Below are 25,025 nucleotides of genomic sequence, written 5' to 3'. Positions count from 1 at the left end.
ACTTGTACATTTTTAAAGTGTGTGATTTGATGAACTTGAGGTCTTTAGTTCTGTGACGCTGGGAATGAAACCGAGGGCCACCCACGCAGCTCTTGCAAGGCAAGCGCTCCATGCAGAGCCACTTCCCTGACCCCCTCTCGCTGAGTGTCTGGGTTAGGCATATGGGAAGCTGTCACTAAAGTAACAACATATTCATTTCATCCCCCAGTTTTCCTAAGACCTTTTGTAATGTATCCACTGATCTGCTTTCATCACTAGAGATACTGAATCATACAGCATGTATTTCCTTTGGCGATGGAGTAACTATGCGGATTCCTTTCAGCATAATTATTCTGAAATTTACTCACATAGTAAAACCACATAAAAATGTCGCTTTCTTTATATTTCTGAATAATATCCTATTTAATCGGGGGGGTTGGGGGGGAAGAAGGGTAGCCCCAGGCGTTCTTAGGGTTTACTCCTGGTTCTGTACTCAGGGCAATGTGCTAGGCCAGTACTTTAACCCACTGTACTATTTCTCTGGCCCCTAATATCCTACATAGATATGCCAAAATTTATCCATTGACTGGGCTGTTTAAAAGTATAGAGTTAATACTGTTCAAGTTACTGTGAGCATTTCTGTGTAAAACTGAGTGTGTACATGTACTTTCATTGTTCTTGGGTAAATATTTACAAATGGAATAGCTGGGTACTATGGTAGGTGATATGTTTCTAGGAATTCATGAAACTCTTATGATTAGCAAAATGATTGACACTAGCAGAGAAAAGAGCTAATGCAAGATGCTAAAATCTGTAAGAAATGAGAGACACTTTTAGGATTGCAATTAAGACAGCAAATAACGAAGCTGGAGAGAGAATACAGCAGCAATATAGCAGCTAGGGTGCCTGCCTTAAATGCAGCCGACCTGGGTTTGAGCCCAGGAACCCATAAGACCCCCCAACCTCCACCAGGAGAGATCCCTGAGCACAGAGCTAGGAGAATCTGAGGATAGCTGGATATGGGGAGAAAAAAAAAGACAAAAGACAAAAGCTAACAGAATCTATTTAAATAAGCAGCTATAAAAACTCCATGGACCGAAAGGACTACATGATGGAATTAGGTGTGAGGATCACTTTGGGGGAGGCAGACAATCATTTCTCGTTTCATTCTTATTTGAGAATAATGTGATCTGTAAGTCTGGACTACACCACCACACTGCGTGAATATCTTCCAACTGTGGACCAACTTCATCGGGATGTTAAAAGGGTTTAATGAATTAATATGCTAACCCTGTCAGTGAAAGGGCAAAGAAAAGAAAAGGTCAAGCAGGATCTTGAGACAAGGAAACTACTCAATGCGGCACTGACTTTCAAAAGGTACAGTGGCAGCAGAAACCGCACAGGAGCCGGTTAAATACCCTAACTGTTCCCTCTAGTCTTTTTTTTCTGGGGGTGAGGGGTAGGGAAGGGGCTTTGAGGCATCACCCAGCTGCGCTTGGGGCGTGCTCCTGCCTCAGCACTCAGAGGTTACTCCTGGTGGGAATGGGGAACCATACAGGGTGCCTGGATGGTACCACGGTAGATGCATGCCAGACCAGCGCTCTGTCTACCCAACTATCTTTCTGGTCCCCTCCAGACTTGGATTCACTAACGCAATTCCCTATGAGGGTGATCCATCCACAAGCTCATCTGTGTGTCCAAGCAGCTGCATGGAGCCATAGCAGAATAAGCCAGACTTACCAGGGATGGCAAGACTACACTAAATGATGAAATACATACAGTGTAAGCAATAAATACCAAAACATGAATACCAAAAAATGCTAATTTTTAATCATGCAAACATAAAAAAATTTAAAAAGGTAAGATAACAAACAGAGCTTGAGAAGAAACACAAAGGATGACAACTTTGAAATTTTCTCAGGAAACCCAAACTGCAGGGTTACTCCAACTTGCTGAAATGGGTATTTGCCTTTATTCAAATTAACCCTTATTTCCATGAAATAAATACAAAGATGAGCAGTAAGTTAATAAGACTACTAGCATAATAAACATGTGAATGTTTATGATTATGAACGTAATTATTCAAATGTATTATGACTCAAGTTAAATACATTAACATTCTGGATTCTTACCCAAACTACATGAATAAGACTATGACAGCATTTCTAGACAACAAACTGATAGGTTATTTTCAGTGAAAACATTTCTAAAAGATATACTCATTAATACCCCCACAAACAAAAACACATTACCAAATGCTGCCACCCTCCTTTTTCAGTTTAAGACTGGCATATTCCTTCTTAAAATTCACTGCTATAAAATGTCAACAGCAAAGTATCAGGACACATTAAACGGAGTCACTGAAAATAGGGGCCCACAAGGTACATGCACAGACCCCAGAGCACTTTTATGAATCAGATCAAGGAGATTCAGTATAAAATAACAAAATCAATTTAATCCAGGGCAGTTTTCCAAAGTGGGAGGCGCCACCTTCCAGGAGGGTGGTAGTACACTGAGAAGAAGGGGTGACACGGAATGATTTTTTTTCCTGTAAGAAGGACTGTTAGACAAACAAGTCTTAGAACATCTGATGAGGGAGGTTAAATTTTATGTTAAACACAAACTATATTAATAATGACTTCCTAAATAAAAAATTATTATGGCCTACTTAAGTCCCTCAAAACCTATAAACTTGAATTAATTCTTCACAAAACCCTCCTTAGAAAGTGCCCTCTGACTATTCATCCAATCCAAAGGGACAGTATCACCATACATAAACCTCAGATACTATCACAAAAGAGTACTTTTAAATCTTTAACTTCGCAATCTCTAAATACACATTTCATAAAATAGGAAACTCCTGAGTCACCACTACCATACTTTGAGTTTGACTGCCTAGCACATAACAGGCTCTAAACAACTATCTGGTACATGTGTGAAAGTAACATAACTGTCCTGATATGTATGTAATAAATTACCTTTCTTTCCTTTCTTCTCTATAAAACATGCACACTGACCTAGAACATTTAGCTTACCCACTTATTCATAAAGAAGTAACAAATTCACTGATCCAAATTCTCATTTAATATATGGGGCAGAAACTGGCAAATTATAGCTCCTACAGGCTAAATCTGGTCTCCAGGCTGCCATTGTAGCTAAAGTTTTACTGGAACTTAATCATTACCAATTTTTTTTTTAAATCTATTATCAGGGCCAGAGCAGCAGTCTAGCAGTTAGGACACTCGCCTTGTAAGCGGCTGACCAGGCGGGACCCCTTTCACCACAAGTGATCCCCTGAGCCCCACCAGGAGTGATCCGAGTACAGTGACAAACAGAATCCTGAATGCTGCTGGGTGTGTCCCACACAAAAATCTCTTATTAAAGGTTGTTTTGCTGGATGGTTGCAAGGCACTGTCTGGTCCACAAAGCCTAATATAATATATACAATATGATCATTTACAGAAAAAGTTGGCAACTCCCAACTGCAAAACATGGGCTCACACCAACCCTGCATACCAAGAACAATGATATAAACAGAACAGCAAATAAAAGCCTGTTTTAGAGGCAGGGGTTATTTCATAAGGAAAAACAGAAATTGAGCACAAAATGAAAAGTCTTCCCTAAAAAATTTCCCCAAAACTGAGGAAGGACCTACCAATACACATTTGCGTCCACAGGAGAATAAAGGAGAAAAGAATACCAGACTAAGTCTGTGAATGATTAAAAAATACTTAGTACCTGTTTTCTGCAACAACAAGAAGATGACTGGTAGTAAATATTTAGATTACTGGAGAGAATGAAATGCAGTAGCCCATCATTGAAACTTGCAAGTGTTTATAGGTGTAAGAGACTACGAGTTCCAATTCAAACACATTCTGTAGATACCTACTAAACATCAATATATACAACTCACACCACATGCCCCTGACTTAGTTAACATTTCATATGCCTTATACAAAGATGTCCTAGATAGGCTGCAAAGAACCAAACCCAGTCACAGTAACTCAGAGAAGCATCCGGCAATATCTCAAAGAAAACCAAATAAAAACCTTATGGGAATCTGGGTTGTAAACAGGAAGTCATCTAAGAATTAAGTGTCTGAGTGTCTGTTCCCTAAGCAGCCCATCAGGTTTCCGGCTGAGATGCTCTCTAGGCCCTGCTCCCGGTTCATGTTCATACTTTGCTCCTGGTGCTTGCTAGGGAGCACAGGGCCCAACACATGGCCTTGGTCCAGGTGATTATTATTTTAATCAACTTGTGTGCACCTTCACTAAGTTTCTCAAAAGAGAGGGATCTGATAGGTCACTGGCACATAAAGTTCGGTGTCCACTCACTCCTAGTCGAAACTGCTGTATTTTTTGTGTTTCTGTGATTTTCCCAGGCCAGAGAGCCGTCCCCTTCTCTTTCTTCAAACAAGCAGTATGTTTGGGAAACAACCCCAATTCATTTATTTTCATAAATGTGCTTCGTAAATTTTACTCTATAAACGTAAATTGATTTTATCAGTGAAGTCACAGTAGAAATCATACATTTTAATATTGCAAAATTTAAAAACTAGGGGCTGGAGCGACAGCACAGCGGGAAGGGCATTTGCCTTGCACGCGGCCCACCCAGGTTCGATTCCCAGCATCCTATATGGTCTCCTGAGCACCACCAGGAATAATTCCTGAGTGCAGAGCCAGGAGTAACCCTATGCATCAGCAGTGTGATCCAAAAAGGGAAGAAAAAAAACCTAAAAAAATAAAAATCCCAGTTGCAGGATAGAAGCACCAGTGGGGGGGGGGGGGGGGGGGGCGGCTCGCTTTGCACGTGGCCAACAAGGCTGATCCCCAGCACCCCACATGGTATCCTGGTGATTAATACATTTTATGCATTTGGGGAAGGAATACCACCAAAGCAACGCTGTACTCTCCTAGGTGCATCAGAGGAGACAGGCGATAATGATCTGTTGCGTACTAGGTGATGTTAATTGGGATCACTTCATGAAAATGACATAAATCAGATTTCTCCAAAGTCAAGTCACTATTTTTCACTTCAGGATTAAAATCTGTCTTGTAGAAATATAATCCAGTACTTTGTTTCACATTTTATAAAAGGTTTTTAAATTTTAGCACTTAAATTTTTCGGAACTTTATTGTGGTGTATTATCAGTTCATATTTAAATGACTTTATTGAACAATCAAGTCTTTCCACACTGTGTGATGTACTTAACTCATATTTTATTAAGTTTATATATATTTAAAATAGAGTACAGTAAATATTGGAATCTTTGCTTGCCTACCTATCTTAAACTAATTTCAAGCTGTTGAAACATCTCAAGTTTGCATTACAAGCTAATGCCTATTAATCTATTTATTCATCAGCTAATAAACCTATTTATTATATGAATTATAAATTCTTCCCAGCTAATTTCCTTTCTCTGTTGATTTGAATGGTCTTTAGGATTGCCTTCTAAAATAGAAAATTAAATTACCACCAGTGTTTTGGTAACAATTGTTTCAAATTTAATTTATGAAGTCTCAAGACAACAAATTTTCACTTCCAAAGGCAGTGTGACCTGATAATTTTGACCAAAAAAAAAAAAAAATCAGCCAAGGTTAAAGTGTCTCTTCTACAAAGTCAAATAAATACAAAAGCATAAGCATCAATATCGCACATATATTACACATACATATCTATCTGGGAACCAGATTCGGTGGTGCTCAGCGTTGCTTGGCCATTCCTAGCTGTGTTCAAATAGACCATGATGTTCTGGGACTGAACTTGGCCATCCTGCGTTCAAAACAGGCAGGCTACTTCTCCACAGCCAAGTTCCACATTCTTTTACATCTTCCAGACTTTGTAAAACAAACAAGAAGCTGAGAAAAATAGTAGAATGGACAAGCTGGTCAGATCATATTTTCCTTTACAACTATTAAAAACTTGTTTTGAGGCCACATGCTGGCCCAGCCTCACAACCCCAGTAGCGCATGATTCTACCAAATCTTCCCAGGTAGGCTGGTCTGGGCCAACATCTTGGGCCTTCTCAGGATGGGGTTGGGCACAGCAGCCTGCAGCCATACTCAAAGTCCTCCCACACAGAAATGGCTCAGCTCCACAAATGCACCTCAGCAAACTGCCAAGCCACCAACTGTTCCAGATCTATAGCTCCTGGACCACAAGGCCATGACACTGCCAAATTTCACAGTGCTGTCGACCCAGTAGCATCACAACAAATCTGGTGGGAAAGTCGCACAGAAGACCACCAAGCTCTGTGAGCCTGAACAGTAACACAGGAGGCCCAACTAGCACCAATAGCAGAGCTGATCCTCAGTGACTTTAGTAATAACACTGTGATATAACAATGATCACGAGTTGACTCTCACTGATCTCAGTTTTGTTAATTCTACTTGCCTTTAGGGTTGTAACAGACAAATTATGAAGTAATTTGTCCTTACAAGGGGCAGGCCGGGATGGTGCGTAGGAAACTGGGAACATCAGTGGAAGGAAGGGCACACTGGTGGTGGGATTGGTACTGGAACATTTAATGCCTGAAACAACTGTAGTATGAATAACTTGGTAAATTGTGGTATTATAATTTTTTAAAAATTTGAAAAAAAACTTGTTTTGGTATGATTTTCAAATTGTCAACAGGTTAGGGTAGCATCAATACTGGTGTACCAGTTCTTGCGTGAGTACTACTCATTCATTGTTGATTTCACTGGAAGGCTCAATGAGATAGGGATGATTGGTTCTGACACTCCATTGTCTGGTTGTCCTGGTGACAAAGGGCATGCACTTCCCAGACAGCTGGAAAGAGAAAGCAACTAACTGGACCAAAGACAAAACAAACCAGTGAAGGCCAGAGACAAAGTACAGCGAGGAGGGCGCTTTCCCTGCACGCACAAAACCCAGGCCAATACCCAGCACCACACTTAGTCTCCCAGCGCTGCCAGGAACAAGACCTGAGCACAGCCAGGTGTGACCCAAAACCAAAATTTTTTTTATCTTTTTTTAAAACACTATAGTAAACATAATCTGTGCCACATTCTATACAAAACAATCATGAAAAAGAAGTAGTCTTTTCTTTTAACATGTACTAATACAGAGTGGCTAACAGACTAGCAAAAGGGAAAAAGGGAATGCCAGACAAAGCTGTTCTAAGTAAATGCAAGCTTTGCAGAAGGTTTTTTCCCCCCTTTTTGGGTCACACCCGGCGATGCACAGTGGTCACTCCTGGCTCTGCACTCAGGAATTATCCCTGGCGGTGCTCAGGGGACCATATGGGATGCTGGGAATCGAACCTGGGTTGGCCACATGCAAGGTAAACACCCTACCCACTGTGCTATAACTAACTCCAGCACCCACGTTGCAGAAGTTTAAGGAGGTTTTTGAAACAGATTGTCTCACAGTGGGAAAGAACAACTTGAACTCCAATAGGAAGAATAACTGCAGGGACTGGAGACTAAGGCTCAGGAGTCTGAAGCTAGGGCTCACCACAGGGTACCCCAAGTACCTCTGGGAGCTGGAGCAGGAACCTCTGAGACACATCGAGGATAGCCCCAAAACAAAACAAAAAAACTGGATGTGACTACAACATACCAAATAAAGTTCCACAGTTATTAAAAACAAACAAACAAAAAACAGAACCCTCATGGGTCACTGTCTGGAACTAATACTTTAATTAGATACTTCAGAACTTATTATTCTGAAAATAGCTAAATAAATCAGAGTAAGAAAAAAACCTTGCTATATATAGCACTGCATCTACTAATATTTATGATCAATTTTAGTGAACTAAAAAAAATGTAAGTTACATTTTGAAAATAACTTCATGTTAGAACAAAAGCAATACTGAAAAGAAACGCAGTTTTATCCATTTGCAAACTTCATTAACACAAGTTTAAGTGAAAGACAGTTTATCTCTCCTCATCCTATAGATACGTTTTGTCATTTATGTAATATGCAGCACCAGGAAAACCTAGTGTAAATGCATAAGACGGGAGTGAAAAAGCAAAGCTCAAGTCAAGAGTTATTAAAATTAGGGGGTTCTATGAAACATCTGACATGGTCCTGGGGATTTTCCACAGGTACTAGTACTACACTTGGAAAATCACTAAGTCGGAATACCATGATTTTACACTTCCTAATGGATATAAGTATAGAGTACTAGTAGCTGCTAACATAATGCCAGAAACAAAAAAATGTGTCAGGATAAACAAACTTGCAACCCAACAGATAATGCACACGTCTTCACCCCCACTCCCAATGAATCTTAAGAAGCTACTACCCCAATTATCAATTTACAGGTAACTGCGATGACAGGAACTGACACTACAAGGATGGGAATGAGCAAAATCCAGAGAGACTAGTACTAAAGTAATAACTGGGCTGGTAGTAGGGGCAATGGATAAGAAAGGGGAAATCAGATGAGGAGAAAGGAGCAGGGAAATTCAGAGAATATCCCCTTACCCCCCCCTTCCAAAACACACACACACACACACACACACACACAGAGGAACAGGGAGGGAAAAGGGACGATGGGGGAATAAAGCAAACAAAAAACCTTTGAAGGCAAGTGGGACCAGTTTCATGGTGAGTAGTTCACATTAAAACTAAACTCCACAAGTAACAACTAATAATTTCTGGACACAGCATAAAAACTTTCAGAAGGCACAAAAAAGCAACCACAAGCAAATAGAAACGCAAAGGCGTCAACTCTTACGAAACAGCAGTCTGTAGCTGATGTCTGCCAAAGTGCATCACTTTAAGTGGCCCAACCAATGCCAAGCAGAACTATTAAAATGCAAGCAGGAATCCATAAACCTGACGGTCAAGGTAGCAAGAGAGTAGAATTTAAAACCAAGAAAACAAGGAGAGAGCCCACATCAGCTAAAACACTTGCCTTGCACAAGGTCAACGAGTTCAATCCCCAGCAGCCCATAAGGTGTCCCCCAACCCTCTAGCAAGCACTGCCAGGAGTAATTACTGAGTGCAGAGCCAGGAGTACTGTGCATTGCACAACACAAAGTTAAAAAGATAAAGTAAAATACAACAAGAAAAAGAACCAGAGTCAAAACTTGCCCATCATCTTTACACAAGTCTCTGGCTTCACCCCTGAACCAGACCTATGCAACAGTTCAAGTGTCAAAGAGCTGAGAACAGAAATCTCAGTTTCAGGGGTTACCCATGAGGAAATGCATTTGTTTAAAGTAAAATATGAGCAAGCCAAAGAAATAAAACCATACCTTTCGGAGGAGTAAGAATCCAAAAGTTCTACATTCTCTGATATATTGAACATGACAAAGATTTACCAGACATTTAAAAAAAAAAAAAGCAAAAACCTCTAGAAAATGTGACCCACAAAAAAAAAAAAAAAAAAGCAATCAGAGGAGACCAATCTGGGATGTTAAAAGATTTTGAAACCAGGGCCAGAGAGACAGTACTGGGCGTAAAGCACTTGCCCTGCATAGAGCTGACGTGGGGTCCATCCCGGGTATCCAGAAGGTTCCCTGATGCCCACCAGGAGGGGATCCCTCAGCACAAAGCCAGGAGTAAGCACAGGCCCAACTTTGAAATTAGCGATGACTCTAAAGAAGCTGGTGGTTTCAAGAACATAAAAGAAAACATGTCTATAAAGTATGAAATCAAGTTCTCAACAGAGAAAATATAGGAGAGAGTCAAATGTGAAGTCTAGAACTGGGAAAGGTAGCGTGAGGCTATCTCGGAGAAAACTAGGAGTTTGGGGATGAGTGAAGAGTCACGTCCCGGGGCAGGACAGAAAGCATTCAACCTGAGGCTAAAGAGAGTTAGGCTCTGTAGCTTGGAGATTATTTTTCAGTCATAAAAATGAACTTAAATTAGTAAAATATCCGGGGAGGTGAAAAAAGATAGGGGGCATTAACGTGTACACTGAAGAACCTATGGGGCCAATATACATCAAAATTTTCAATCCTGTAGCACTGTCCTCCTGTTGTTCATCGATTTTCTGGAGCGGGCGCCAGAAACGTCTACATTGTGAAACTCGTTACTGTTTTTGGCATCTTGAATACGTCACAGGTAGCTTGCCAGGCTTTGCTGTGCGACAGAATACTCTCAGTGCCTTGTCGGGCTCTCCGAGAGAGGCGGAGGAATTGAACCCAGGTGCCGTGTGCAAGGCAAACGTACAAGGGCCTGAGAGATAGTACAATGGGTAGGGCACTTGCTGCTGACCCAGGTTCAATCCACTGGCACCTCATATAGTCCCCCTAGGGCTCCAGGAGTGATCCCTGAGTGAAAGGTCAGGAGCAAGCCCTGAGCACCCCTGGAAGCCTTAAATCCCACCCCCACCCCCAAATGAAAAAAAAATGTTTTGCATACATGTAGCTGTAGTCTTAGACAAAGGTCTGAGAAAAATGACAGAAAAAAAATCACCCAAAATCACAAATCACAAATCATCCTGTTATTTGTCGATTGCCTCGAGCAGGCCCCAGTAACGTCTCCTTCATCCTAGCCCTGAGATTTTTAAAAAAGTGCTATATTCAAGGCTCCTTAGGAGGATGAGACCCATCATTGTTACTGGTATTTGGCATATTGGGTACACGACGGGGAGTTTGCCAGACTCTGCCGTGTGGGCAGGCTACATTCGGTAGCCTCCCAGTTTGTCCAAAGTAGGAATGAGATAATAAGATCTTATTATGACATCTTATTATCTCATTCTTACAGAAAAAAATGGTTTGTAAAAAATGTTCAAAATTTTACTAACTTGGGAGGCAGGAAGCTAGCTTAGAGGGCTAAAAATAGGCTTTGCATGAGCGTGGCCCAAGTTAAATCCAAAGTGCCATGTGGTCCTCTGAGCAGTTGGTGAAGACCAAAAAAGGAACAAAAAATTTCCGACTTGAAGAAAGACAAATATATAAATCCAAGAAACTCAGCAGCCCCCAAGAAGAATAAACAGATACAACACCGTATGGAGGTGCAACATATTCTTTTGGAAACAGCTTCAAAATGATTTCTCTCTACAGACAAACAGCTTAAGTATCAGATACAGTAAATTTCAACAAAAAGGGTACTGCCGAAGAGAGACAAAACTGGCATTACAATCTAATGCCTTTATCAGGGAGACCGAACAAATATGAGCAATTAATAATAGTTTTTTCTAAATTAAGTAAATGGTGTCATATTTGGAGAAATACAAAATCAGTTTTCTATTTGCTCTGTCATCAAATGAGAAATTAACTGATAATATTAATAAAGTAGGCCTACAAGTTCTAAGCACTGTCAATTATAAACCTAACAGCAAGCAAGAAATACTTCATCGATTTCAAAAACACATCAACTTCCAAAAACCACTCTGTTCAAGCGCACATAGGTAGGTTTATACTCTCCAATATATGTGCTGGGTCATAATATTGATCTCAAAAATAAAGGAGCAGTAGCCCGGCAAAGTAGTACAGTGGCCTGCCTGGGTTCAAGCAACTGGCACCCCAGATGGTTCACCAAGCCCACCAACAGTGATTTCTGGGTGCAGGGCGAGGAGTAAGCCCTGAACACTGCCAGGTGTTGACCAAAGTATCAAAATACAAATAAAAAGTTGAAAATATTTGGAGAGTGCTCAGATAACAGGGTAAGATAGCACAGCGGGTAGGGCGTTCGCCTTACAAGCGGCCAACATGGCCGACCCGAGTTCGATTCCTCTGTCCCTCTTGGAGAGCCCGGCAAGCTACCGAGAGTATTCGATATGCCAGACACAGTAACAACAAAGTCTCCAATGGAGACGTTACTGGGCCCGCTCGAGCAAATCGATGATCAACAGGAGGGCCTTACTTACTTACTTATTACACACACACACACACACACACACACACACACACACACCCTAGGGGGAAAAGACCCAAACATGTAGAAGCAATAATTTCTGTATTATCCATGTGGGAAAAAGAAAAACTAGAAAATATTTTTTAGTGATAAAATACAATATTAAAATTCGAAGGGCTGGAGCTATAGCACAGTGGGTAGGGCGTTTGCCTTGCACGTGGCCGACCTGGGTCCAATTCCTCCATCCCTCTCGGAGAGCCTGGCAAGCTATCAAGAGTATCCTGCCCGCACGGCAGAACCTGGCAAGCTCCCCATGGCATACTCTATATGCCAAAAACAGTAACAACAAGTCTCACAATGGAGACATTACTGGTGCCGGCTCGAGCAAATCGATGAACAACTAGTCAACAGTGCTACAGTGCTATTAAAATCTGGACAAAGTAGAAAAGTGTTTAAGAGAAATGTATTGCTTTAAAATGTTACTACTAGGGAAAAAAACCCTCTCAGGCAGTCACAGGTATAGGGCAGTGGGGTTCAATCAGCAGAGGGTGAAAGCAAGCAACTGAGCTTTAGATTTTACCTTGAAGTTAAGGAAGTAACATAAATTACACAGAGTAAAATTACTGCTACGTCCTATACATATTTAAAATCACAAATCTGCGCATAAACGTAAACGCTGAGATGAAATGAAGAAATTCCCTGAAGAAGCACAATTCGTCAAGGAGCTGGGGATCAGAAGGGGATGAAACCCTGTGTTACCTCCAGGCTAGAGCCAAGAACTCCCAGGCCACGAGCACACCCTGAGCGATGCTGGCTATGGCCCCAAACAAAAGTAATTCATGAAAACTGACACAAGAAAAAGTAAATCTTTATAACCACCATCACGGTAACTCTGTCTGGCCCTCGCAAGCCGTTTCCAGGGCCTCTTCCCACACTCTGAAACCCAGGACTGTGATTTGGGCAGCGGCCAACGGCAATGGGTGGACGCACCAGACGATGGCGGCAGCTGCAGCAGGAGAGCAGAGCAGGCATCCGGGAGGGGAGGGTGAAGTTTGGTTCCCACACCAACAACAGGAGAGCGTTCAAGTGAGCAATCTAAATACAAGCAGCAGGCGGCAAGGGTCTAGGTGGGCGGGCGGTAAGGGTTTGCGAATCCCTGGCACAAAATATAAAGCGATCTCTACAAAAAGGTGACCGGAAGCTCACAAGGCTGGCTACAATACCGGCTTTGGCTAACGGCACTGAAGTCCCACAAATATATGATACCTGTGAGAGAGCCCGGAAACATGCCCATGAATATGGCCATTTCCATCTGTTTTGGTTTGGTTTGGCTCTGGTTTTGGAGACCCAGCAGTGCTCAGAGCTTACTTCCGGCTCCATGCTTAGGGATCACTCCTGGCAGGGCTTAGGAGTCTGGATGGGGTGCCAGAGATCAAACCCAGATCGGCCATAGGCAAGTCAAGCACCCACCCTCTGTACTATCTCTCCAGCGCTAATCATTTCATTGTTTTGTCCAAGGTTCCAAAGAAATTAGGATAGTGTTTTTAACAAACATAACTATTACATTATGGAAAAAATATAAACTTGACCTCTATCACACCACACACTAAAATTAACTGAAGATGAGTCATAAATATTGAAATGTAAAAGCCAGAGCCTTTAAAGCACCTTAAATAGATCAGCCTCATGATTTGGGAGTTGATTTCTTACAACTGACAACCACAAAACAAAAAGTTATAAGCAAAACAAAACGCAATAATCATAAAACAAAGTTAATACATTCATCAAAAACACAAACTTCCACTTGTCAAAAGACACCAATAAAAATGAATGAAGTTGAAGACTAAAAGAAAATATTCACTAAATGTATCTAACAACAACAGATATATTGATAGCCATTTAACAGAATTTTGCTCAATAATTAAAAACAAGTTACATGCATAAATTTCCAAAAAGTACACAAAAACTGTACATAATGCATAAGTGAAAATAAAAACATATGACTCTGGAGGGGGAACTGAATTAAGGATTAGGTAACTTATGGAGATGGTCATACACTATATCCTGATTAGACTGAGTCTCTAAAATCAATGCATGTCAAAACTCGTCTATTACACTATTCATACCTCATAAAAATTAACAAATACTGAATTCTAACTGATATACTAAAGACTTCTGAGATGACATAAACTGTTTCTAACCTATCAAAACACAAGAAAAATATGAATGATATAACATGAATGATGAACAGATTGCTAAGCAGATATTAAAATGTTTCCTGATACAATATCAGGGCCTGAGAAGGGGTTATACAAATCTGACTATTGTGGTTTAATCTTAAGCCCAAGACCAATGATCAGCCATGCCCAATGCCACCCATAAGATGGATGAACTTCTAAGACTAGTATCAGCTTAGCATACAAGCACAGCATTCACAATGCTGGGAGTTAACACTCATGACACCTGCAGTAGTGCGGTAGTAGTACCAGGCTGAAGTGGGATGGCACGAAGCATTTCTGTACAGATGACTGCTCATAATCAGCCCACCTACAGGAAGGTTCTAGTTAGCACCACTGTCTCGGAGCCACCTTGAGAAACTGGTGAATGCCAACAGCAGCATGGGAAGATCCCCAGTCTCAGAGCAGTTCCTGGCGAGCCTGGATCTCTATCCAAAGCCAACCATGTCTAGGTTGGCTTCAATTCAATTTCATAAAACAAAACCAAAAGTTGCTCAACCTGGGGCCGGAGCAATAGAACAGCAGGTAGGGTGTTTGCCTTGCACGCAGCCAACCCAGGTTCGATTCCCAGCATCCCATATGGTCCCCTGAACAGCACCAAGACCCAAAAAGAAAAAAGGTTGCTCAATGTTACTATGGATTTCTCCAAATTCTATAGGCTTAGAAACTAGACCCGTTTCTTCTTTCCGGCTCCTAAATCAGTCAGTAATCAGAAGGCAGTCCAACTGCTGCCCGAGTGACCATACCGATTTCCCACTCTCTTGAAAGAACCCAGAATCAATTTTCAAAAGACCCAGGCAGAGAGAAGACACACATGAACGTTTATGTGTCGCATGTGCTGTGAACTGAATGGAAGTCGCCCAGGGATTTAAATTGGGAGGGCCCACAGGTTACAGGGAGCACAAGCTTGAAGTAGCCAATAAGGTGGAGGCCCCCACCGTCCTGGCACACCATTCACTCCAGTCCACACTCCCCATGACATGGTCCCAGACTGTGCCAGGTCTTAGCAAGGCCTTCTGCAGGGCAGCCTGAATCCCTTCCATCCTTTTAAAGCAATACAGCGTCTCAAAACCTACTACTCTCACCTGTGGGAATTACACGCATCTTGATACACACTTAGGCAGGGAGGACAACAGGAGAGATTTTATGAAATGAAAGGAATTCGAAGACTATAAAACTTAGACTATTTTTAAGAGTGTAGTACCATTTTTTTCAAAATATTTTTTTAATTTTTAAAAACGAAGAGGAATTGACAAAGGAAAATTTATGCCTTGGAGGGAGGCCCAAGCACTGAGAGCAGTGTGCTAGGTTTACTCTCCTCATGTAGCTATGAGCCTCTGCGCAATGGAACGCTTTTAAAAAGTAAAGATCTAACAAGTTACGCTGGATTCAAATAAGATTTTTTTATTTTTCAAAGAACATGTTCTTGTTTTCATTTATCTTTTGAAAAAATTTTTTTAAAGTTACAAATGTGATTTTTAAAAAACAAACTAAATGGTAAAGAAGAAAAAAGCTGAGAGGAAGAGCAGAGGCTCCCAAACTTATCCCCTTCTGGCAGAGGGGGCGGGGGGCACCTGGAGCAAACCAGGAGCAAGTGTCTCCCAACTGCACCTACCCCCAGCCGGCAATCACCTCTCCGCTCCATTCCAGTGCCCCCAGGGGCCAGCACTGTCCAGGGAAACAATGAATTAGAGGAAGCTAGGCTGAGACAGTAGCTAGGTGAAAATAGATGAAAATAACAAAAAGCGCAGCTTTACAGAACCAATCCTGTGGGTTTTCAATTATCATCCAAAAAGAACATGTTACAGTTTACAAAACACAGATGAGGGCTAGAGAGACAGAACAGCAGGTAAGGCACTTGCCTTGCCCACAAGTCAGCTGATCCCAGGCACAGCATAAGGTCCCCAGAGCACTGCCAGGAGTGAGCCCTGGGCTCAGAGCCAGCAGCAAGTCCTGAGCTCCAAAAGAAATAAATGAATAACAAATAAATAACATTTTCCACCTTCTAATATTTTTTCCTCTGAAAGTCAATGGCTAACAGAAGAAAATATACTGAGAATTTCAAAATCACCATGTTGCAACTAATTAGCTACAGAGGCAAGACTTCAAACTATGAATATTCACAAATACTCAGAAACTGTACATCCTCTCAAATATGAGAATATGCCCTATCATTTTAGGTTTTTCAAACCTTGATATTCTCACATTAAGAAGCTATTCTCTCAAATAGGCTTTGTGGGTGTTCAGTATTTTTACTACTGTTACTGAAATCATTTATTAATATCATCACTATAACTACAAAGTCACTTAAAAATTCAGTTTAAGCACACCTGTTCCTGTGTAATACTTATTTTCTCATTTAAGAACGTAAGAGGTAGTTTGCACGGAAGACTGACATTTTGCATCTACGTGATACATGTATCTTCAAATTAACCTCGGAAAATAAATGGGACCACTACTTCCCGTAGATTTATGAAATAAAATGGAGATAAGGGAAAAAGAGATTGCCCAACAAGACAAGGTTCATCAAGACGGGCCACACACTGCACACAAGGCTACCGTCGATAGTCACTATACTGGCTTTCTCCATGGTGGCCTGCAGTCCAGAATCAGGTACCTCCACCCACACCCAAGGCCAGGGATCTCGGGAAAGCCAAGCCAATTAAGCTTTTACCAAAATTAATTCACATGGACATAAAGTTTACAGAACCCTAAAATACAATATTCTTTTACATTCCCCCACTGCTCAAACAGTAAAGGTAAAAGGCCCTCCCGTTGTTCATCGATTTGCTCGAGCGGGCCCAGTAACGTCTCCATTGGAGACTTTGTTGTTACTGTGTCTGGCATATCGAATACATCACGGGGAGCTTGCCAGGCTCTGCCGTGCGGGCGAGATACTCTCGGTAGCTTGCCGGGCTCTCCGAGAGGGGCGGAGGAATCGAACTCGGGTCGGCCATGTTGGCTGCGTGCAAGGCAAACGCCCTACCGCTGTGCTATCGTTCCAGCCCCGTATAATCTTATAGTGAATATTATTTGGGGGAGGGGAGGGTGTTAGGGCCACTGGTGCTCAGGGATCAGTCTACACTGCAAGGAGCACGCCGCACTCTGAGCTATTTTCCCCCTGAATGCTAGATATACAGAAGAACCTGTTTGTGGGCTGAAGAGATAGCAGAGTTGGCACAGAGGCTGCTTTCGCACAAGGCTGCCCCAGATTGGATTCCCAGCACCGCATATGGTGCCCTGAGCACAGAGCCATAAGTAAGCCCTCAGAACAGTCAGACGTCACACACACACACACACACACACACACACACACACACAAACACACACAAACACACACACGGGGGGGGGGGAGTGGGGGTGATGGGATGAGGGGTAATATTTTGCAAGTATGAGGCTGTGAGTTCAATCTCCAATGCCATTTTTATGTGCCAAGTACAGTCCTGGCAATTCTGCTTTTTGGGACCGTTGGCATCACCAGAAAATGTGCACACTCCAGCACACTGCAGCCAGGCCCGTGCAAGAAGCATGACTAAAATGCACCAGCCCGGGTGAGCACCAGTTAAAATTTGTGAGCACTGTGGCTAGGAGCACGAGCCTCTCCCAACAAGTACCACAGCCAGTAGGTATGCAGGCAACACAACTAACTGCGAGCAACACCGACACCAGCAAGCATGCATTCAAGCACCACAACGAAAACGTGTAATATCCCACAGCACTGCAGGCAAGTTGCTTGCACAAGCAACACCTTCAGGTATTTATCCCTCCCCTCCAAACAAGCAAAATGGCAAGAACACTTGAATATAGACAGGATATATGGAAAACAAAACCATGATCACTGCAGTTAAAACTTTTTTTTGGGGGGGAGGGGAATAAAGCTAGAACAAAGTTAACTAGGATATTATGTCTAATCTTAAAAGGGTTGTAAATTGAAAGTGAACATTGTGAAATTCCATAGACCAGAAGTCTTCAATCAATCACCTCTAGGTTAATTTGGGCAACAAGTCTCTTTTTGTACTGCTTCTAATCTAAGAATAACAGATTCAAAGGACTATAAAACATTAAATAAAAATACAAAACTCATTTAGTAGGTCTACAAAGCCCACCATACTTATTATCCTGCTATAAGCTAAAATGAATCAAAAACACAAGACGTACTTGACTCCACCATTCAATAATCACTTTTACTACATTGCTACTAAAAATAATTGCGCACTTTTATTATTACTTAAACCGGCATTTTTAAAAAAATCAAAGTTTTGCTCCAAGTGTTTAAATACATAACCCCAAAATTAAGGTAAATAACACTAGTAAGGTAAAGGTAAAGGCCCTCCCGTTGATCGTCGATTTGCTCGAGCGGGCCCAGTAACGTCTCCATTGGAGACTTTGTTGTTACTGTGTCTGGCATATCGAATACTCTCGGTAGCTTGCCGGGCTCTCCGAGAGGGGCGGAGGAATCGAACTCGGGTCGGCCATGTTGGCCGCTTGTAAGGCGAACGCCCTACCCGCTGTGCTAATAACACTAGTATTCTATGTAAAAATCACCCTACTTAAAATCACTCTGAGCGGAGAAAAAAAAATGGTGATTCATCTAAAATAAATGTTTTCTATTCTAGATTCTGACCAATGAATATCTTATACCTATATTGTTTGACAAGAAATATGATGGGAACTTTCACAGGTTGCCTGAGTTCAAAGCATTTTAGTCTTTCTATATAAAAACATGGAAAACAGTAATATCAAGATGTTGAAATTAAAAAGATACATATATATACATTACTATTGACGCGATTTTACAATCGCAGAAATTGGGGATTAGAGGCATACTGCCCAATGGTCCCCAACCTGTTAACTTCAAATAATCATGTAATAAGCTCCACCTAAATTTTATCAATTTCCCTATAAAGCTGCAGTTTGAATTAAATTATTTATGTTCTAAATCAATCTCTAATAGTTCAACAACTTGAAACCATGTCCCAAAGACTCAAACTGATGCTGACTTCCCATTTGGCAGAGTTTACCCTATCTTGTATTGACAATTATCATGACCCATAGTTCAGAAGACAAAATGAGTTAGAAAACACAATCGAGTATAACATCATAAAATGATACCTGGATATTTCAGCAAACTGCATTCATTGCTATTTGATCACCAAAATGCTAATATAAATAAAAATAATCCCCAAGTATTATGTGAACTTTAAATTTCTAATAGGAGCAAGGGGGGTGGTGGTGGTAAGGGAAACCCCATCCAGGAGCCCGGGGAACCACATGTGGTACCCAACCAGACATAGAGTTTAGGTCGCCTGCACTCAGGCAGACACACCCTACCTGCTGTACTATCTCTCCAGCAGAATTTTCTAACTTTGTAGAAAAATAGTTGTAAAGTGCTTGTCTGTGTAGCTGACTATAAATATGATCATAATGTTATGTTTTTTAATATTTTATTCATTCAGTGTAATTAGTGCTTTAAATGTTTTACTATTACCTGGTATATTGCATTCTATAACCTAGTAATAGGTTATATTACTAGGTATATACTTTATACTATATACTTTATGCTATACTATATACTTTATATACACACATATACTTTATATAAAGTACTTATAGTACTTTATAAAGTACTATATACTTTATATAAGTATATATGATATACTTTATACTATATTGCTAGGTATATACATTATACACTGTATAATACAATTATACAATGTTCCACCAAACACTTTATAGGAGCCTGAGAATGTTACTAAAGTGCAAATAACATATAAACAAAATTAAGGCAAAAAACTAATACACTGTTGTAAATATTAAGTCTGGCTTGGATACATCTATTTATAAAGATGTTGTAACATTATTTGCTACCAAGGTAGAGGCAGATGTATTACAAATGACTCAAGTAATTTGAGTAGCATTGTCACTGGTTCATAAGTTTCAAAAACACAGTGAATAATTCCTAACAGAGCTGTGCATGACAGGTCAAATCTCGTGTAGGTACATATATATACATATATATATATATATAATAAGCCAGTGAACTGACAGTGTTTATAAAGGGCTCATACCAAACCCCATATGCCCTAGCCGTCTCCTCCCACCATGGGTTCTGGACGCTTGCTTTTGGTAACAGTTGTTACAAATGCAATGCAAGTATGTAAAACAGAATTAAGTTACACATACAGATGACTGAAAACAGTTTTCCATACTTGCAAATGAATGGAAGAATACACAAAGCATGTGGAATGAAGGTTAAATTGCGATGAACCACTACATCAGGCAGCTAACAACACAAGCAAATCGTGAAAATAAATATATCCATGAGATCACTAGTACTCCTCTGCAGGGGCTAAAGGACCCAGGACTCCTGCAAAAGATTTGTTAAATTTTGAAACACATCTTCAGGCACAGCCTTCCATAAGATGAATAACGAAAGCAGCACCTCTTTGATCCAAAAGTTATGACTAAAAGTGCTAAAGAAAAAAAATTAATTATGACTGGATATGGTTATTTCCACGCAACTGAAAGATGACAATCAAAATAGGATAACCTATTTTAAAATTAAAAATTAAGATCTGCGTACTTTTTCTATATGTATTATACTCAGCTACATGCAAGGTACAGGGGCAGATAGCACAGAGATAGGGCGTTTGCCTTGTGCACAGTCGGCCTGGCCAAGCCAGGTTCGATTCCTCCGCCCCTCTCGAGAGCCTGGCAAGCTCCCTGTGACATATTCGATATGCCAAACACAGTAACAACAAGTCTCACAATGGAGACGTTACTGGGCCCGCTGGAGCAAATCAATGATCAATGGGAGGACAGTTCATTATACTCAAGACTTCAATGTCTGTTGCCAAGAAATTGTAGGTGGCTATGTGCCTGCCCTCCAGCACTGCCTATGGCTTCCTCATCCCCTCCAAAAGTGATCCCCGAACAGAGCCATGATGAAACCCTGGGCACAGTTAGGTATAGTCTGTCTGTCTGTCTGTCTGTCTGTCTGTCTGTCTCTCTCTCTCTCTCTCTCTCCCCTCTTTCGCTCCTCTCTTCTCTCTCTGTCTCTCTCAAATACTTAAGTAAGATGAACTGGAAATAAAGCTCTTTGAATCAAGTCCAAAAAGTCTTTTTAGTGATGCTGTAGCCAAGCTCAGTACACAAAATAACAATCCTCAACAACTATACATCTATTTTACGTTTGTTTTTTTAAAAAAATATATTTTATTTCATTTTATTTTGGCTTTTTGGGCCACACCTGGTGATGCTCAGGAGTTACTCCTGGCTCTGCACTCAGGAATTACTTGGAATTACTTGTGGCGGTGCTCAAGGGACCATATGAGATGCTGTATAGCAAATACCCTACCTGCTGTACTATCACTCTGGCCCCATCTTTGACATTTTTAAGAACACAGATACTGGTCAAGTATCAAATGTGCCTAGTCTGATATTTTGGTTCTAAGATATCCATGGAGACACTACAAGAAGATCTATTTCTATTCCCAATGCTCTCCGCCCAAGATTGCGTCCCTCCTGGAACATCACCAACAATCTCAGCTCAGATTACAATTACCCGCCTTTACTTTTACCTTTTATGAACCCTTCACCCCAACCAGACCTAGTCAGTTCTGGGTCTATTAACAGATCAGTAATTACCCATGACATATTCAATATGCCAAACACAGTAACTAGTGTCACAATAGAGACGTTACTGGGCCCGCTCGAGCAAAATCGATGAACAACGGGAGGACAGTGATAGTGACAGTGACTAAGAGGTGAGATCCGAGGACTGACAATTCTTGAGCCCATGACACTCATCACTATTATATTCTTGATATGTTTGGCAAGAAACATTTCCTTTTACACAGTCTTCTTTCATTCTGTTAATCTGGGGGGTGGGGGGTGTCAGGGAGCCTCCTGGGAGGCCTAGGGACCCCTCCCAGCAATTATCTACCACGAGAGTTTCATGTGCGAGGACGGGTTTTTGCTCAGCGCTGCAGCACTAAGGATCACCCAGGCCACCCCAACAGTGCTAGGGGAAGGGGGCTGGGGTGTGAACGAATGACACACGATGTGCCCCCCCACCCCCCACCCCAGCCCAGCCTCCGGCAACATCCAGAGCCATTCCCATCCAAGTGGCGGTGAGGACGGATGTGTACCAGTACCATGCCCAGTGATACTCAGGGGATCAAATAAGGGTCGGCTTCATGCAAGGTACGTGTCATAACTCCTAATACCATTTCTCTGGCCTTGAGGACATTAAAATAACTCCTTCAGAACTCCTGCCGTAAGAGACAACGGAACATGGATAAATCTTAAGGAAACCACACTAAGTGAAATAAGTCCGACAAGAAAGAACACTCTATGATTGCACTCATCATGAGTTACCTCAACAATCAAACCTATAGAAGCAAAATAGCAGAAAGAGCAGATGCCACCAGAGGTTGCTATTCAAAGGGTGTTAAGTTCAGTTGCGCAAAATAAACTCCTAGACATCTGCAACAGAACCCTCCCTACCTAACTGAAATTAAAAATTTCCGTATTTATGGAGTACAGTCATATTTATGAGAAAAAGACCTCATGTTAATGCTCTTACCACAACTGAAAAGCAACTTTTCAGTATTGGTATTTGGGGCGAGACCAAGCTCCACCTAGCCTTGTCCTAGTTCCAGATGCTGGTGCTGCTCCACACACGTAACTTTACCTTCCAGTGTCGACACCCAGACTTTACGGCCATTTGATTTTTTCACTCTAAGAGAACATTTTCCCTCTCTTCATTCCAATATCCCATATGGGTGTGTCTGTCTCTCCCTGTACGTAGACATACAGGGGCTCAAACCCAATTCAGCTAATCCCAAATCTTATATTAATCTGAACAATTTAAATTGGGGTGGGGCTGGGGGTGTGTTTCATGGGGGGCTTAAAACCCAAGAACTCACATGTGCAGGGTCTGTCCCATACTACTGAGTTACATTCCCAAACACACAAGCTGAATTTTAATCTGTAATTATTCTAGACTTGATGTCATTAAAAGTCCTCTGTCCTTTCTTCTAACTTCAGATTTTCTTGTAACATACCCGCCTCAGCCTGGAATTTAATTATTAATTATTCAAGGTGATTTTTATATCAATAAAATTTGGAGAGTTCAAAGTATGCGCAGACTTCTAATTCATATACTTAAGTATATTTCATAATGCTGAATTTAAATATCCACTATTAATTAGAGCCAAAAACACATGTGTATCACAAAAATTGAAAAGTTTAAGATAAAAGCCAAGTGTTAGGAAAAAAGGCAGAGTACGAAATGCCTACATGTTCTGAGGCTGAGAAAGAAAACAGAAACAAGATTTTATTTTGCCTTTTCTACCGTTTATATATAAGGTAAGGAGCCACCACAGTACAACTAAGTAGTATTTTCCTTTTGAGAACATCAAAAGACTTTCCTGTGAAATAATCAACTACAATGATTCTTGCTCATTTTATTCTCCCCTGCTGCCCACCCCAAGATTATGAAACATGTTATATTTTTAGCTTTTAAATATGAGCCCACCATCTTCACAAATAATAAATCATGGAACTAATTTTTTTTTTTAAAAGCAAAGTAACAGAATGGAATTCTGAGCCTTCAAGCTGCCCTGGAAGGGGAATGGGTCCGTTCAAACGACTCCACTGCCAGGCTTCCCCTGACGCCAGGCAGCCTTAACCCTACTGAGCCCCGACCCTACTGAACCCCGTATCCACATTAAACATCACACTGAGATCCAGAGGCAAAGCGCTAATTAAAAAGGAAGGAACCCCCAGTGAAAGCTGATTACAAATTTACTATCGTTTACCCATATGTGAATTTTTGCTTCTTTTTTTTTTTTTTGGTCTTTTAAAGACAAATAGTCACTTCACTACTAGATGTCCTCCAAACCTTTTCAAATTTATCATCCAACAATGACAAATTTAAAACATATTTCAGCTAAGGTTTAAGGCAAATTCTTTATGCAGTACACACTTAAAAAATGCATAAATTCTAAATATCTGTAGTTTATAAAATTAACTTTTAGAAAAGTGAAATCTACCATTGTAAACACTTATTAAATCATTAAAATGACCATATAAAGTTTAAAACTATAAAAACACTTACCTCATTTCCATGTTTTTGCAGAAATTCAATTTCCTGTTGTGTGAATGTTGTCATAGAGATAGATTTCACCCTGTGTGGTGGATTTAACCCTCGCCTGAAAGACAAAAATATTTCATAAATTCACTATCATGTCCTATAATACTTTCTGAATTAATGCAGAATATTTTTAATTGGCATATTCAGATTGAGGAGTGTCTTTATTCCAAAGACTAAGAATACTTAAAACTTATTTTTGAGGCAGCTCAGATAGAGAAGGGAGCACCAAATAAAGGGTGTTGGGAGGATCCTCCCAGGATGGGCGAAGCATGCTGAAAGTAGACTATTATAGACCAAACATGACTGCCACTCAATGCCTCTTCTACAAACCACAGCACCCAAAAGGAGAGAGAGAACAAAAGGGAATGCCCTGCCACAGAAGCAGGATGGGGGGTGTGGATGGGGGGTGGGAGGGATACTGGGATCCATGCTGGTGGAAAATGGGCACTGGTGGAGGGATGGGTACTCGATCATTGTATAACTGAAACCCAAGCACAAAAATTTGTAAGTCTACAACTGTACCTCATGGTGTTTCACTAATAAAAATTTTTTTAAAAAAATTATTTTTTGATGCTTGCCACAGCCATGCCACAGGGCCCCGTGCCAGGCTGTTTTTCACTCAGGGTGCCCCTGACCAGGGCGGGTGAGAGCCCGCCCCTCCCCAAAGAACCCAGTCCCAGCAGCCAAACACCTCCAGAACCCAACCAAAGCCAAGCTCAAGGCTGCTTCCCCACATGCTCCAGCCAAGCCTCACGCATGAGTGAACGTATTCCTGGACTGCGAGGTCACGAACACATCATAAGACGCACCCTACCCACGCACCAAGAGTACCGCACCACGTTTGAAGGGGTTCAAATAGTCGGCAACCAATCACA

General features: G+C 41.2%; 1 protein-coding gene across 6 annotated transcripts in view; it reads right to left on the bottom strand.

Moving 5' to 3' along the window:
- Positions 1–25,025, bottom strand: part of AGFG1 (ArfGAP with FG repeats 1) — a 76,315-nt gene that overhangs the window by 33,423 nt on the left and 17,867 nt on the right. For all 6 annotated transcript variants that reach the window (XM_056121206.1, XM_056121214.1, XM_056121222.1 and 3 more), the window contains exon 2: positions 24,115–24,208. In XM_056121206.1, coding sequence (XP_055977181.1) covers positions 24,115–24,208 — 94 coding nt within the window. The remainder of the gene's footprint in view (positions 1–24,114; positions 24,209–25,025) is intronic.

This window comes from Sorex fumeus, unplaced genomic scaffold (assembly GCF_029834395.1).
Source record: "Sorex fumeus unplaced genomic scaffold, SorFum_2.1 ptg000005l, whole genome shotgun sequence".
Taxonomy (NCBI): Eukaryota; Metazoa; Chordata; class Mammalia; order Eulipotyphla; family Soricidae; genus Sorex; species Sorex fumeus.
The sequence above is the reverse complement of the archived record's forward strand: the minus strand, read 5'-3'. Positions and strand labels throughout refer to the sequence as shown.